Here is a 13,325-nt window from a genome sequence, read left to right as displayed (position 1 = left end):
CAGCTACTTGTACTTTTCAAATCATGCAGGCGTAACCATACAAAATATTAATTCAACGTGCAACCTAGCCCCGAAGGTTTTTCAATTCTGCCTTTTCAATATTGACATTGAAGTCCCGTTTTACCCATCTTTATCTTTGTCGTCACTAGTGCTATCTGGCCCATGTTCATACCATGCGTGAGAAAAGGGCCCTGTTGATCATGCTCCAAACATATTTCACGGAGCCGGCTTGAGGCATTGCAACACCAGGGAGGACTACCGAGAAATTGAAGTTGAGGCCACGGCAGGGCCGTCGTCATCGGAGTGGGTCGATGAACATATTCCATGGGACATTCATGATGTTAGAGCGACATTGATACAGAAGAAGGGGTGCGTTTAGATCATGCCACTCATTGCCCTTTCCCGAACTAATACCCAGATTTCATGCGTCTAGCTAAATTCAGAGAGACAAGGTAGGTTTCGAAATGGGATATATGGAAAATAACGCTAGATTTCAAATCAAAGTACCTGCTCGACAATAAAGGTGCTGGTAATGACAACGCCCAAACCTTCCCCATTTTTGACTCGCGCCCCTCCCTCCCATTTACTCGTTGCTAGGATACAAGACGCTGTTGATAGGAACGAATTCCTCCTTGATAGACCGCATGCTCACGAATCTGCCCAGGAGAGCCTGGCTTCCCGCCTTGTCGTTGGTTCCAGACGCTCTCGATCCACCGAATGGCTGCTGGCCGACCACAGCGCCGGTGCACTTGCAGTTGATGTAGAAGTTTCCGGCAGTGGCACGCAGGTTGTTTTCAGCATAGCGGACTGCCTGGCGATCCTGGGCAAAGACCGCGCCAGTTAGGCCATATTGGCCAGTGCTATCGATCGTCTTGCAAACAGACTCGAAAGCATTGGGGGCGGCGTCGTCATAGACGACGATGGCGAGAACGGGGCCGAAAAGTTCTGTGGAGAGGAGGGGATGGTTGATATCTGTGGTGGAATAAATAGTCGGATTGATGAAATAACCCTTAGATTTGTCGTATTTGCCGCCGGCAAGGAGAGTGAGTGATTTATCGGATTTGGCGTTGTCGATGACCTTAGACAGCTTGGCGAAGGAAGGTTCGTGAATGACGGGACCGATGAAGTTGGTGAAATCCTCCGGGCCGCCTATCTTGAGCTTTTCAACTTCAGAGACGAGGCTAGTACGGAATTCATCCCACTTCGACGCTGGAACGTAGGCACGGGAGCAGGCGCTACATTTCTGGCCTTGGAATTCAAAAGCACCGCGAACGGTATTCAGGGCTGCATTTTGGATATCGGCGCTGGGGTGGATGAGATGGAAGTTCTTGCCACCAGTTTCGCCTACAATACGTGGGTAACCCTTATACTTGCCATCTGCGACACCCTGGGATATCTTTCCGTACAGGGAACGGAAAACTGCGGTGCTCCCTGTGAAGTGCAAGGCAGCAAAGTCTGGGTGGTCCAGTATGGTACGAGTGACCATCTCAGCATCACCAGGAACGAACTGGATAACGCCTGGAGGAAGACCGGCCTCGACGAGAATGTTGTAAGTCAAGTAATTGGCGGCAACGGCATATGGAGATGGCTTCCAGATGACGGTATTTCCCATGAGAGCTGGGGCTGCAGCAAGATTTCCACCGATCGCAGTGAAGTTGAATGGAGAAATAGCATAAACGAAACCTTCCAATGGACGGTACTCCACTCGGCTATTCGCAAGTTAGTCGCTAGTGGTAAGACACAACCCAAAGGGAGAGAGTGCTCACTTCCAGACACCAGTAGCATTGTGAGCTGGCTGTTGGGCATATAATTCAGAAGCATAATGCACATTGAACCTGAAGCCTATTAGGATCGAAAAGCTTGGCTTGCAAGAAGGGAGCTATGGGGAATGCGGACCTGAAGAAATCACACGTCTCCGCAGCGGCGTCAATTTCTGCTTGCCATGCGTTCTTTCCCTGGCCTACCATCGTCGCAGCCATCATCTCATATCGATACTTGCCACTAATCAATTCAGCAGCCTTCAAGAAGACCGCTGCCCGATCGGCAAAGGGAAGAGTCTCCCAGCTCTTTTTTGCCTCCAATGCAGAAGCGATGGCGGCTTTGACGTCTTCTTGGGTGGCATTGTGATACTTTGCTACTACTTGAGCATGATCAGAGGGATTGTGCTGTGTACCGACAGACGCGGTTTTGATCTAATTGGAAGAAACATTCCAGGTCAGATTCCTTTGGGAAAAGAAAATGAGACAAAGTGATCCCGGGGCAGCCAAACTTACGGATTTGCCGCCAATCACAACGGGTACTTCGACAGGAACTTTTCCTTTGAACTCTTTGATTGCTCGTTGGAGCTTCTCTCTGTCTGGAGAGCCTTTGGCGTAGTGCAGCTAGATTACGGTAAAGGAACAATGGTTAGCCATCCTGCCGTCACAACAAAAGTGTTATCTCAGCGTCGAGCGTGACGCCAAACCCCCCCCAAGAGTGACAGGACCTACATTTGGCTCATTCTGAATGGCCGGGGGTTTGAAAGCAGCAAGATTCGCCATGGTTGGAGCAGTCGTAGCAATGAAGCGGTGGTGAACTGACGACGAAGCGAGGGGTGCTATGGACCTCTGACTTTGATATATGGTGGCTCTTGGTGCTGCCACATGACGGGCAAGGTGCCTCGCGCCGAGACGCATCATCTTGTTTTCTTTTCTGGCGGGATGGAGGGAGGGGAAAGGCAATGACAGGGGGAAGGGCGTTGAGGTTGTGCCGGGGAGTTGTTCTTGATCCCCAAGCGGTGCCTTTTCAATGGGCGAAAGTACTCGTCCAAGCCAGAAACAGCTGGCTGCGAGCTTAGCAGGATAGCCCTGGATACCACCGGAAATGCTCGGTCCCACAAGCGGCCAGACCGAGTGACGAAAGAAGAAACTGTGGGGAAGCTGCAGGAAAAGTGGGGCCGCTATGCCCTGGTGACATAAGCCGGTGCTGCTATTGCTGGATATCCCTGGAAGCCGACTGGCGGCCGACGCACCGAGACCGGCCTGTCCAACCAACTCCGGTTGCGTTGGCAATGCGAAAAATAGTGGCTAACTGGCGACTGTTACGCGGTGCAGACGGCGGAGTTTTGGGAGTATTGCTCTCATTATCTGACTGTTGATTCTGTTCTCTAATCGCCTGCAGGGTACTCCGTACTCCGTACGGCCTCGGATCCTCCCTCCGGCTGGGGGATCTGGAACATCGAGGAAGGTTGAATACCCTTCCCTGTACTCCGTACGTACTCCATACATACATATGTAGATAAACTCGCAGAGATCCCATCATCCCTGCCCCGTTACATCGATGATTCGTGGTCTCTCCCATTTGCCACTACTATGCTACTCTCCTCCCACTAGAACTTATTTCGCCACGCCAAACGGACACTGGCCCCTTCGCTCAGTCTTCAATCGCGCCGTCGTCTGCTCGTAATGATCACGCCCTTTCCCCACAAACGCACGGGGTCCAACGTCAGGTGTGTAATAGCCGTTAGGAAAATACGTGTCGCCTCCGTCTCCAGGCAGAGGCAGCTGGAGCAGCCTCTTGACCCAAGCGGACGGTCCCCAGCGGTTCCATAATGTTGGCTTGACATAGAAAGGTGCACCCTCCCACGTGAGGAGAGCATGAGGGGGTTTCTCGGATGGGTCGGTGGTGATCCGCCTCACTTTGAAAAGGTCTGGGCGGGGAAGGGCAAAATAGCGCAGGAGGAGCTTTCGAACAGTGAAGATCTTCGAAAATATAAAACGGTAGATCCAGCCTGGGCGCTCGTACCTAGTCCGTGCAAAACTGTCAGAGTGCCAATTGACGCGGAGAGAGAGAAGGAAAAAAAAAATAAAAAATAAAAATAAAAAATAAAAAGATAATTAAAAAGAAAGAAGGGGGCAAGGAAGAAGTATCGACAAAAGAAAACGGAGCAATATACATCATAGCAGTGCGCAGACGGCCATCCATCAGAAAATACACCATCTTCCGCCCCAAGGGCCGGAGTATACGCGGAACGGTCCAAAGCAGGATCGTAACCGTTTCTTCGGCAGTCCGATTGTTATATTCGTGGGGAACCATATGTTTCTTCTCGTATGCTTCGCTCCATTCACGGATTTCATCAAGCCATTGTAGCCCGTCTTTAAATCCCTCCTTGGAAGATGGTAGTTTCCCGTAGTCAATCTCCATTGCATCCCCAACTGACTTCCAGAACGTCCCCAGCGCGCACTTCTCCAAGTCGGTTAGTTTGCGCCATTCGTGTCGGTCGATCCATCGGGCGGGCTCGAGCGCAAAGAGACTGAGGGTGTAGAGCATGTCGTCATCGAGGATCTTGCCGGATTTGCGATATACAGAGTGAATGTAGTTCATGCGGGCGATACCTTCGCGGCTTCGGGAAGAGGATGGCGGGTTGCCCACAAATTCGGCAATCAAGACGGATGTATCTGCATAGCGCTTCATCGCAGTTTGTTGCTTCGAGAATTCAGAAGTTTTCGTGAGAAGGCCAGATATAGTAGGGATGCCATAAGTCTGCAAGTATATGTCACAAGAATATGTTAGCTGGTGCGTCTAGAGCCGTTTGACATGCCAAGTAGATATGGTTGCTTTACTCTAAATAAAGCAAACTGCAAAGCTTTGAGGTATGTAAAAGGAAACTCCAGCTGGCCGATGATAAGCAGAATCTTCCACGCATCGTCATCTGTCATGTTTGCCAAAGACTCCCTTGTAGGGTAGTTAAACTCTTTCTGCATCTGCTTTATTCTCCTGTATCGCAGTGCGGAGACCAGCAGCAGGTACGCCGGAACGAGGGTTGGTCCAACAGCTCCATGGGTGAGCGTTGAGAGGACGTTTCTCCCCTCTTGAGCAAGGTATGAGAAACTCATATTGTCATCGGCGGAGACAAGCGTTGTTGTGGATGTAGCTATGAAGCATCAGTTTTCATATAAGAAACGTGGCTGTTGAAAAATGGCTTTGAGTTAAAGAGGTAGTCTGGACGCGCCGGCTAAGCGTTCGAGGCTCCAAGTTTGGTGACGCAAGACCTTTGTTTGGAGGCTTAGGGCTGTCAATTTGTATATGACTGGGCAACCATATGGATGTTGATAAAATGGGCAGCTTCCTGTGAATCGAGCGGGCCAGGCGTCAAGGCTCGGTACTCGGGAACTTTATTCTAATCAAGCCAAGGTTCATCCACTCACATCGCGACAAGCTTCGACCCAAAACACATGTGAATACATAATGTGGTTGGACGCAAAGTACCACTTGGTAAACTAAGATGTCATGTTTCTGCGATATATTCCTTTTCATTTTCAAGATCTTCACTTCGTACTACATAGACACCACTAGAGCCAAAATACATATGCAGAGCTGCTACTCCATCCTCCGTAGTTAAGACCGACCACTCGACTCCTCCGCTCTCGCTCTTCTTGTAACAGGTCAAAAACTTTCTGGATTAATGGAAGCGCGAATTCCATTACAGCTTTGACTTCCAGAGCTGTCATTCGACTTGAAGCCAAGGACTGCGGCTGAGTCCGCTCACTTCGTTCATGTCAACAAACCCCGATGGGACTTGTATTAACTATCATCTTGGTAGCAGCGCCTGATCACAAAAAAATTGCCCCTTCATTGAGCTAAGATTCAAAACCTTATTTGGACGCTAACCGCTCGTGGTCTAGTTGGTTATGGCACCCGGCTGTAAAGTGCTCTTTGTTACCGGGTTGTCGCTGGTTCGACTCCAGCCGAGCGGATGAAAAACTCTTTTTTTTTTTTTTTTTTTTTTTTTTTTTTCTGGCTTTTTGGGTATGGGTTGTGTGACCGGCGCTGGTCACCAGATGGAGTGTTTAAGCACTAACCATCATAGCCTAGACAAGAGGTGCACCTCTTCACAGCAGGTCCAATGGCCTGGTAGCTGATATGCCTTATTTTCGGTGAGGCAAAAAGCAGTCGCAAGATTCCAGTAGAATTATTCGATCTGTCAAGCCCAAGAATGAAGAGAATAAGTTATAGATCAGTAGTCATTTACAAAAGTATAGAACCCGGTCATATTTACAGAGGTAATTGAACTGATAAGTAGTAAACGAAAAGGTAAAGGAATTAATAGCACATGCGAGCGGACTCTGTAGAGGGAATATGTATGTATCTTAGAACAAATAGAAGAAAATGAGAGCAGGCGGTTCAAGAGAAAACACACACGAGTCCCCAGCCTGACCTTCCAACCTGACACCATGAATGAAAGAAGTGGATTTGAAAAAAAAGAAAAAGATGAGTGAATTGGGATATCTGTGGGATTCAACAACTCACCATTTCGCCATTGACACGAGGCAAAGATAGAGGCAAAGAAATAAAAAGAAGGCGGATCAAATTGTATGATTGGGAAAGGGAAGACGGAGAGAGGGACCCGACAGCGGATATAAAAAGCAGTCCGAACTCCAGCCAGAGGCCATAAAAGATTAGTCTAGAACACCAATTCGCAGAGCAATAAGCCATGATAAAGTCAGATAAAACTCAACATCAGCCAACCATTAATAAAACAGTATGGTAGGAGGCATCGATTATGAGGCCCAAGGTGGTAGAAATCTATGAGTAAGGAGAAGAAGCGAAGAAAAATAGAAAAAAAAAAACAAAAAAAGAATCGAGTGGCGTATACCAACCGCACGCCCACAAGACTTATATCTTTGGTTGGTTTCCAGCAGACGACGTCGCCGAATGCCTAGAGGCAGATTGGCGGGAATTTGACCGGCGAGGTTGCTGTAGATTAGAAGAGGATGCGTGCATGAAGTCTGGAACTAAATCCGGATTCTGGCTTGGAGGTATCTTGCTGGTTGTAGAATAATCGCTGACAACGGGGTCGTCATCCCGAGTGTCAGGATGTATTTCAATACCTTCCTGCTGATCGAGGGCCCCGGGACCCGACCGTGAAAATTTAATCGAATCATTTTCACCCCCGGCTCTTTCAACAGGAGACCAGCCTGCAATACTTCCCGCAACTATACCTGCCATAGCAGCAGCAGGACCAAATGCAGAATTTGATCTCGAGCGACCACGGTTCCTCATGCGTGAATCTGGCGTTGATGGGACGCGACCGTTGACCTCAGTTTCATTATCGCCTTGTGGAGTTGGAGGAACCGAATGGTCTCGGGACCTTGAACCACTTCGCGACCGAGGAAGCAACGTCTCTGGGTGCTGAAGCTTATACTTAAGATGGTTGAGTCTTCCACCTCGCACCGTTTTCAAGAATTGTAGCTGATCACGGATCTCTTCCAATGCCGGGTTCCATTCATATCGTTGATCCTCATCAGAGACAAACACTCGAGGACTGCGAGGTTTCCGGGACCAGAAACGGGGTATCAGTTTGCGGAGGAACTCATCTGGTATCAGTCTAATGATGATCGCAACAGGTAGCGATATGAGACCGAGAATCACGGAAACACCCCACTCCGTTCCATTGAGGGGACGGACAGCGAACGCGGTGCGACCCACGAAAATGATCAGAACCTGACCTCCTGTGATGATAAACTGAATAGCAATGAACCATTTGTTACTGAGTAATCCTTCAAAAATATTGATTTGGTTGTCAATACGCCGGGAGCTTCAATTTAGTCAATGTTAGCCTTCTGAATATACAAGAAAGAGCAAAAGGTGTCTCACTTGTATTGGTTGAAAATTTGCATCCAAACGAACGTATTGAAAATTAGAGCACGGAATCGTGCTTCGTCTTCCTTGGAATGGCCGTAATTAAGAATGTTTTTGCCCGCGAAGTTGAGGATAAGGGTCACGACTAGCTGATATATCGACTGGCCTATGATCATTTTCCACATTGTCGGAGTAATTAGAGGCGCCGATTTCGGCTCCGGTTTGCGGTCAAGAATAGTATCCGGCGGCGGATCCGTTGCTAGGATATGATCAGTATTATAGGAAACTCCCACGCAAATGAAGTGTTACTTACCAAGAGCTAATGCAGCAAAGGTGTCCATGATGAGGTTGACCCATAAGAGCTGAACGGCGGTAAGTACAGAAGATTCTTCGTTACTGGCGACAGACGAGATGAACGTCAAAAAGACCGCAGTGATGTTCACAGTAATTTGGAACTAGATGGACAAATCAGAAATGTGGATAGCCAAACCGGCTGCTGCCCTGAATGCCGACTCACCTGCAGAAACTTCTTAACAGCGTCGTTGACGGTTCGACCCCAAGCCATTGCCTTAACGATAGAATTAAAGTTGTCATCCATGAGAATGATGGCCGACGCCTCTTTTGCAACCTCAGTTCCAGCAATACCCATCGAAAATCCCACATCAGCTCCTTTCAAAGCAGGGGCATCATTGGTGCCATCACCGGTTACTGCCACCGTTTCACCGAGCTTTTGGAGTCGAGATACCAAAATTCGCTTATCTTCCGGGCTTGATCGCGCAAGAACCTGCAATCTTGGAATGATCTGGTTCATCTGATAAGAACTCAACTTTCGAAATTTAGGACCCTCCATAGCAATTCCACCAGCGGTGAAAATCCCACACGATTGCGCAATTGCTTTCGCAGTTATAATATTATCTCCGGTAACCATTCGTACAAAGACACCGGCTTTCTGACACTGCCGGACGGATGCAGCCACGCCAGGGCGAAGCGGGTCTTGAATGCCGACAACACCCAAGAAAACGAGGTCTTTGAAGACAGCGTCAAAAGAAGCAAGTCGACGATCGTCCTCTTGGGTTGGAACTCCGCGGGGGGGCCATTGTTCATAATCGTTGTATACCAATCCGATAGTACGGAGGGACTGCGATGCATAATGCATGACCATGCTGTTGAGAGTTGAACGGTGTTTTTCTGAGAGAGCAATATCAGAAAGATCGGCCGTGGGATCCCTCAGTATCCTTGAACATTTGGAGATAAGGATTTCAGAGGCGCCTTTCACCAGCATTCGATACTTTCCGTTCTGGAGTTTGATAACCGTGGCCATACATTTCCGACCAGAATCAAATGGAACAAGCTGTACCACCTCAGAATTGGACCTTTCTTCATTCAGAGAGCCTAATCCTAGGTAATCGCGTGCAAACCCTAGCAATGCCGTTTCCGTTTTAGAGCCCACGAAAGTGATTTCGCCGTCCTCCTCCGCTTCGAACGCCGTGGAGTTCAATGCGATGCTCTGCTTCAGAACATTCTTCACGTTTGATGACAATGTTTTAATGCATTCAGCCGGCGGGACTTCACTGGAGTCTGCGGTTCCTTGACTGTTTTCTGACTGATCAGGTCCACTAGATGCAGCAGCAACATTGTCGCCGAATCGAGAAGCAGTGCCAAAGGTGCCAGCAACAACAGTCATCTTGTTTTGGGTAAGTGTGCCAGTTTTATCGGAACAAATAGTTGTAGCATTGCCCATGGTTTCACATGCTCTTAACAGTCTCACCAAGTTATTATCTTTCAACATTCGGGTGGTTGCGAAGGCGAGGGCCAATGTAACGGCAAGAGGTAAGCCTTCAGGCACAGCAACAACGATAACGGTGACTGCAACGATGAAGATTCGAAGAAAAGCCTGGCCCTTTTCCGTTGAGCCGCCCTCAATTCCCCGTAGACGTACCAGAAACTTGATGAATAGCACGACGAATAGCAACAATCCTGCAGCAAGGCCCAATTTGGCGATATACTCTGCTAGTATATTGAGCTTTGACTGCAGTGGAGTTGTTTGGCCCTCTTCCTGTAACGAAAGTAATGTTTTGCCATGAGAGGAATTAACACCTGTTGCCGTAACCAGAAACGTACCAACTCCTTCTGAGACTTTAGAGCCGGATAGGATGAATGGATCCAACTTTTTGAGAGACTCATGGTTGTCAATTGCCCGGTAAACCTCGTCGCCAGGAACTTTTCGTAAAAGGTCCGATTCACCGGTGGCAGAAGATTCGTCGCATTTCACATTGTGCCCCTCAATGAAGATACCGTCCACCGGAACAAGATCTCCAGGTTCAAGATGCATCACATCACCAGCCAAGACATCAAACACGGATATCTCAACAGACTTTCCGGAACGTATGACCTTGACTTTCCTATCCTCCTTTTTCTTATTGAGTTTCACGAACTGTTGTTCCTTCTTCCAGTCATTCAACGCCCCGACAACGACGACCACTAAGATAGCAACCATAATAGCAACCCCTTCCACCCACTGGACTCTTGGCTCTCCCGGTTTGGCTGTCACTGCTTCATAGATACCTAATGCAAGAGATATCACTGCAGCGACAGAGAGTAGGATCAGGACTTTATCGTTGTATGCAATCCACGCAAGTTCCAAAATAGACTTCGTTTTCTTGGCCGGCAATCGATTGTCACTAAAGATGCGTTTTCGGTCGAGGAAGGCACCGCTGCTCTTGCTTACGGACTCCGCATGGGCTGTATCCACTCTCGGAGGTGGTGAATGAGAGTTGGGCTTCAAATTCGGGGAGCCACCTTGGCGTGTTACCTCCTCAAAGCTCACGGTTCCATCCAGCAAACTCTCATCAAAACTGAGACCAGTATCGCGGTTGGTTCTTAAGCCTTGTTCAATTCCAGCAAGCCCTCCGAGAGCGTAGAATGCAGCCAGACTTTTCGGGTTCAACATCTTGTTCAACTGCCCCGGTGAGAAAGCAAATTTGTTGTTTTCTACCTCAAAATCGGCTTCAGTACCGGGATCCGGTGCGAGCGCATCCTTGACCTTTGTAATATCTTCTATCTCCGGGGACCCTTTTATCGGCGTGTCCGTTGCAGACGAAGACAGAGCGACAGTATCCCCACCATACAAACTAGACGAATTCACAGCATCTTCCGAATCCAATGAATTTCCTCTAGACCGCGCTCCAGGAACGGCCAGGAAATTCGAGCTGGTGGAATCAATCCATTTCGAAGTCGGTGACGAGACGTTATGGGGTGAAGTCGGCCTACTCTCCCGATATTCTCGTCCTTCGAGAGAAGGACTGGGTCGTAGTTCAGTCGGTGAAATTGACGGGATCAGTTGCCCAGCAGCCAACGAGCTCGAACCGGGCCGTGTGCTTTCGCTCGATGACCCTCTCCCTTCTTCCTGATTTGAGGCTTGTGTGGAATTGACCGCGGAAGTATCGATTGTGATCGTTGGAGCTCGTTCACGTCGTAGAGGGCTCGGAGAATGAGGTGTGTCTGGCTCAGCTCTATTCGACATGATTGCAATAGTTCAGTTCTCCACCCTCGCATTCAACGTGCCACACAGTAAAAGACGAATAGGAGTGAACTAGGCTGTAGCCTCTGGAAACTCGCAATTATCGGTTAGAATCTTGGGTGTGTAGCATTGCTAAGTGCACAAAGCTCGACGGTAAAAGGCTCGTGAATGTAAGGATATGGACTGCCCTTGAGATGGACGTCGTTTGGAGGGGGCCTAAGTACTCTGGATTGGGGAGCTATGTTAGCGTTCACCGCTACAACCAGAAGCTGAAATCCCCCGATCAAAAGGCAGAGATCGAGGCTTGGATGCAGAACAGTGGGCCTGGGGGAAACACTGACACTCAAGTCGATCCAATGCTTCAAACGAAGACCGCGGACAGTCAATGGGGGTTGGGAGGAAGTGTAGACCGCACGGAGGCGATCTGGCGGGAAGGCGTCACTAGCTTGGACGAGGATGGTGTTGAGGGCTCCGCAGCTCAATCGGGGTTATCTCAAACCCTGTTTGAGAGTGACAACTGATACATGCTTGATCTGGGCGAGGAAGAGAGGCGGGACTGGAAGTTTTGCGGGTGGAAAGGCATGCCCAGAGAATGATTGTTCAAACGAAAAGGCTAATCCTAGCCTCAGGGATGATGACCGCCTCAGGGGCCCAAACAACGAACACAGCCAATGGATATCATTCTACACCATCACAAAGTTCTTACCGCATATCACTTTTTCGAGGAAGACTGGCTCCAAGAAAAATAATGCACGTTTGTGCTCATCTATAGCTTTCTCTACGTTCTTTGAGCGGTGTTGTCATTTTGCTGTCTTGTGTGCTAACTGCTCCTTCGACTCCTTTGAGCTGGGCGCCTCGGGGGAGAAAAGGGGGCAATAAAGGAGCTTTCCCACAAAGCTGCGTTAACAGCTAGGCCATGATTCACTGTTATATCCAGGTGAAAACCGCAGGCAAAAGATTTGCTTGGGCCAACACACTAGGCGGGCATCCAATTTCGAATGGTGGTTGCCAAGGGCGCTCAGCTTCCCCTATTACTACCAAGGCCCGGGCGCATCCACCCAAGATGTGATAGTACGGAGCATCGCGAAAGAAAACTTGCAAAACCACTCAGCTTTCCGCCTTCACTACGCCTGGCGTTCAGAATTTCCCTCTTGTCTCTCCACACGTGCAAGAAAATCTGGGTGGTTGGTTGGCTGCCTGGCAGGACGATCCGACAAATGAATGAACCGCGCTTGCACTGCCACTGCCAATACTCCCGGTTCCGCCCAAGCGGATGCCCAAGAAACAAGGCATTTCCGGGACAAAGAAAGGAGGGGAAAAAAAAAAAAAAAGGAAGAGGGCAAAAGACTTTGGTAGCACAAAGATGGCCCGTTAGAACATGATTCGTGCATTCCAAGTCCGATCCTCCAAGCCTTTCCTTGCCCGAAGACAAGTCGATAATATGGTAAAACAAGGTAGCTCCTTGGTGGTGGCCCAGCTGTTTCAGCGTTATAGCCTTTCTGACAACCGTCACAGTTCCCGAACGAAGGTTGGTCGCAGCGGGCATTAAGCTTCCATCGTGAGGAACTTTGACCCATCAAAGGCGTTCAATCCCGACCCGCGAGAAATTGTCTAGAACCCCGAGTATTGGTGGGTTTTTAACACACTCCAACTATGATTGGTGTTCCGTTCGTCGTGGCGGCAAAATCGACTTTCGGCAGACTTTCGAGTGGAAACTTAAATAAGATGGAGAGTGGGCAACGCACAACCCCGACTGCTGGTTGCAATACTGATGCCGATCCCTGCCAAGTCTTGAATGGGCGTTAGAGGCAACGCCAAGGAACAAAAATCAAAGTTGAGCTCACGGAAGCTGTCTCCGTCCGAACGCAAGCTGAAACTGTTTCCAATCACCAACCGCACACTTCGTTGACCCAGTACAAGGCATCTCGAAACAGCAAGCCAGCACAGAGGGCTATTAACAACTGCACTATCAGATGCCCAAATATTGGGAAGTCAGGTAGCTTAGCGTTTGTTCGACTCTGGTACATTCACCCGGACGATCGCCAAGAAAACTAATATATGTCCGGTGTGCTTTGTACGGAGGACTCTGTAACTACCGGAAATGTCCAATTGAGGTTGGAAAGGTATGAACTCCTCCCGTCTTCTGCAAGACATCGATCCCGTCCGTCTTTGGCGCCTGGCAAAA

At 49.0% G+C, this 13,325-nt stretch overlaps 3 protein-coding genes and 1 non-coding gene across 4 annotated transcripts; 1 reads left to right on the top strand and 3 right to left on the bottom strand.

The window, feature by feature from the left end:
* Nucleotides 1-6: 6 nt before the first annotated feature.
* Nucleotides 7-2,743, bottom strand: CIMG_06927 (1-pyrroline-5-carboxylate dehydrogenase). The gene is made up of 5 exons (XM_001243030.2): nt 2,490-2,743; nt 2,274-2,381; nt 1,897-2,192; nt 1,767-1,835; nt 7-1,709 (listed from the first exon to the last, which is right to left on the bottom strand). Exons 1-5 carry the CDS (start codon nt 2,676-2,678, stop codon nt 584-586), a joined length of 1,788 nt encoding a protein of 595 aa, XP_001243031.2. The 5' UTR covers nt 2,679-2,743; the 3' UTR covers nt 7-583.
* A 482-nt stretch (nt 2,744-3,225) lies between these two features.
* Nucleotides 3,226-5,035, bottom strand: CIMG_06926 (uncharacterized protein). The gene is made up of 3 exons (XM_001243029.2): nt 4,602-5,035; nt 3,935-4,521; nt 3,226-3,783 (listed from the first exon to the last, which is right to left on the bottom strand). Exons 1-3 carry the CDS (start codon nt 4,872-4,874, stop codon nt 3,375-3,377), a joined length of 1,269 nt encoding a protein of 422 aa, XP_001243030.1. The 5' UTR covers nt 4,875-5,035; the 3' UTR covers nt 3,226-3,374.
* A 613-nt stretch (nt 5,036-5,648) lies between these two features.
* On the top strand, nt 5,649-5,735 carry CIMG_15057. Its single transcript has one exon. It is a non-coding gene; the product is annotated as a tRNA-Tyr (tRNA).
* A 237-nt stretch (nt 5,736-5,972) lies between these two features.
* CIMG_06925 (calcium-translocating P-type ATPase, PMCA-type) lies at nt 5,973-11,676 on the bottom strand. The gene is made up of 4 exons (XM_001243028.2): nt 8,138-11,676; nt 7,934-8,075; nt 7,636-7,879; nt 5,973-7,576 (listed from the first exon to the last, which is right to left on the bottom strand). Exons 1-4 carry the CDS (start codon nt 11,141-11,143, stop codon nt 6,655-6,657), a joined length of 4,314 nt encoding a protein of 1,437 aa, XP_001243029.1. The 5' UTR covers nt 11,144-11,676; the 3' UTR covers nt 5,973-6,654.
* Nucleotides 11,677-13,325: the final 1,649 nt, after the last annotated feature.

This window comes from Coccidioides immitis (assembly GCF_000149335.2).
Source record: "Coccidioides immitis RS genomic scaffold supercont3.2, whole genome shotgun sequence".
NCBI lineage: Eukaryota > Fungi > Ascomycota > Eurotiomycetes > Onygenales > Onygenaceae > Coccidioides > Coccidioides immitis.
The sequence above is the reverse complement of the archived record's forward strand: the minus strand, read 5'-3'. Positions and strand labels throughout refer to the sequence as shown.

What these genes read in the sequence shown, in the direction of transcription:
- CIMG_06927 (XM_001243030.2), bottom strand. Translation starts at nt 2,678, where the DNA reads ATGATGCGTCTCGGCGCGAGGCACCTTGCCCGTCATGTGGCAGCACCA. An exon ending in CCATTCAGAATGAGCCAAAT is followed by an intron (nt 2,382 to 2,489) that starts GTAGGTCCTGTC and finishes ACCGTAATCTAG; the next exon opens with CTGCACTACGCCAAAGGCTC. An exon ending in TTGTGATTGGCGGCAAATCC is followed by an intron (nt 2,193 to 2,273) that starts GTAAGTTTGGCT and finishes TCTTCCAATTAG; the next exon opens with ATCAAAACCGCGTCTGTCGG.
- CIMG_06926 (XM_001243029.2), bottom strand. Translation starts at nt 4,874, where the DNA reads ATGAGTTTCTCATACCTTGCTCAAGAGGGGAGAAACGTCCTCTCAACG. An exon ending in TGCAGTTTGCTTTATTTAGA is followed by an intron (nt 4,522 to 4,601) that starts GTAAAGCAACCA and finishes ATATACTTGCAG; the next exon opens with ACTTATGGCATCCCTACTAT. An exon ending in CGTCTGCGCACTGCTATGAT is followed by an intron (nt 3,784 to 3,934) that starts GTATATTGCTCC and finishes TGCACGGACTAG; the next exon opens with GTACGAGCGCCCAGGCTGGA.
- CIMG_06925 (XM_001243028.2), bottom strand. Translation starts at nt 11,143, where the DNA reads ATGTCGAATAGAGCTGAGCCAGACACACCTCATTCTCCGAGCCCTCTA. An exon ending in CTGTTAAGAAGTTTCTGCAG is followed by an intron (nt 8,076 to 8,137) that starts GTGAGTCGGCAT and finishes TTGTCCATCTAG; the next exon opens with TTCCAAATTACTGTGAACAT. An exon ending in CAAATTTTCAACCAATACAA is followed by an intron (nt 7,577 to 7,635) that starts GTGAGACACCTT and finishes ACTAAATTGAAG; the next exon opens with CTCCCGGCGTATTGACAACC.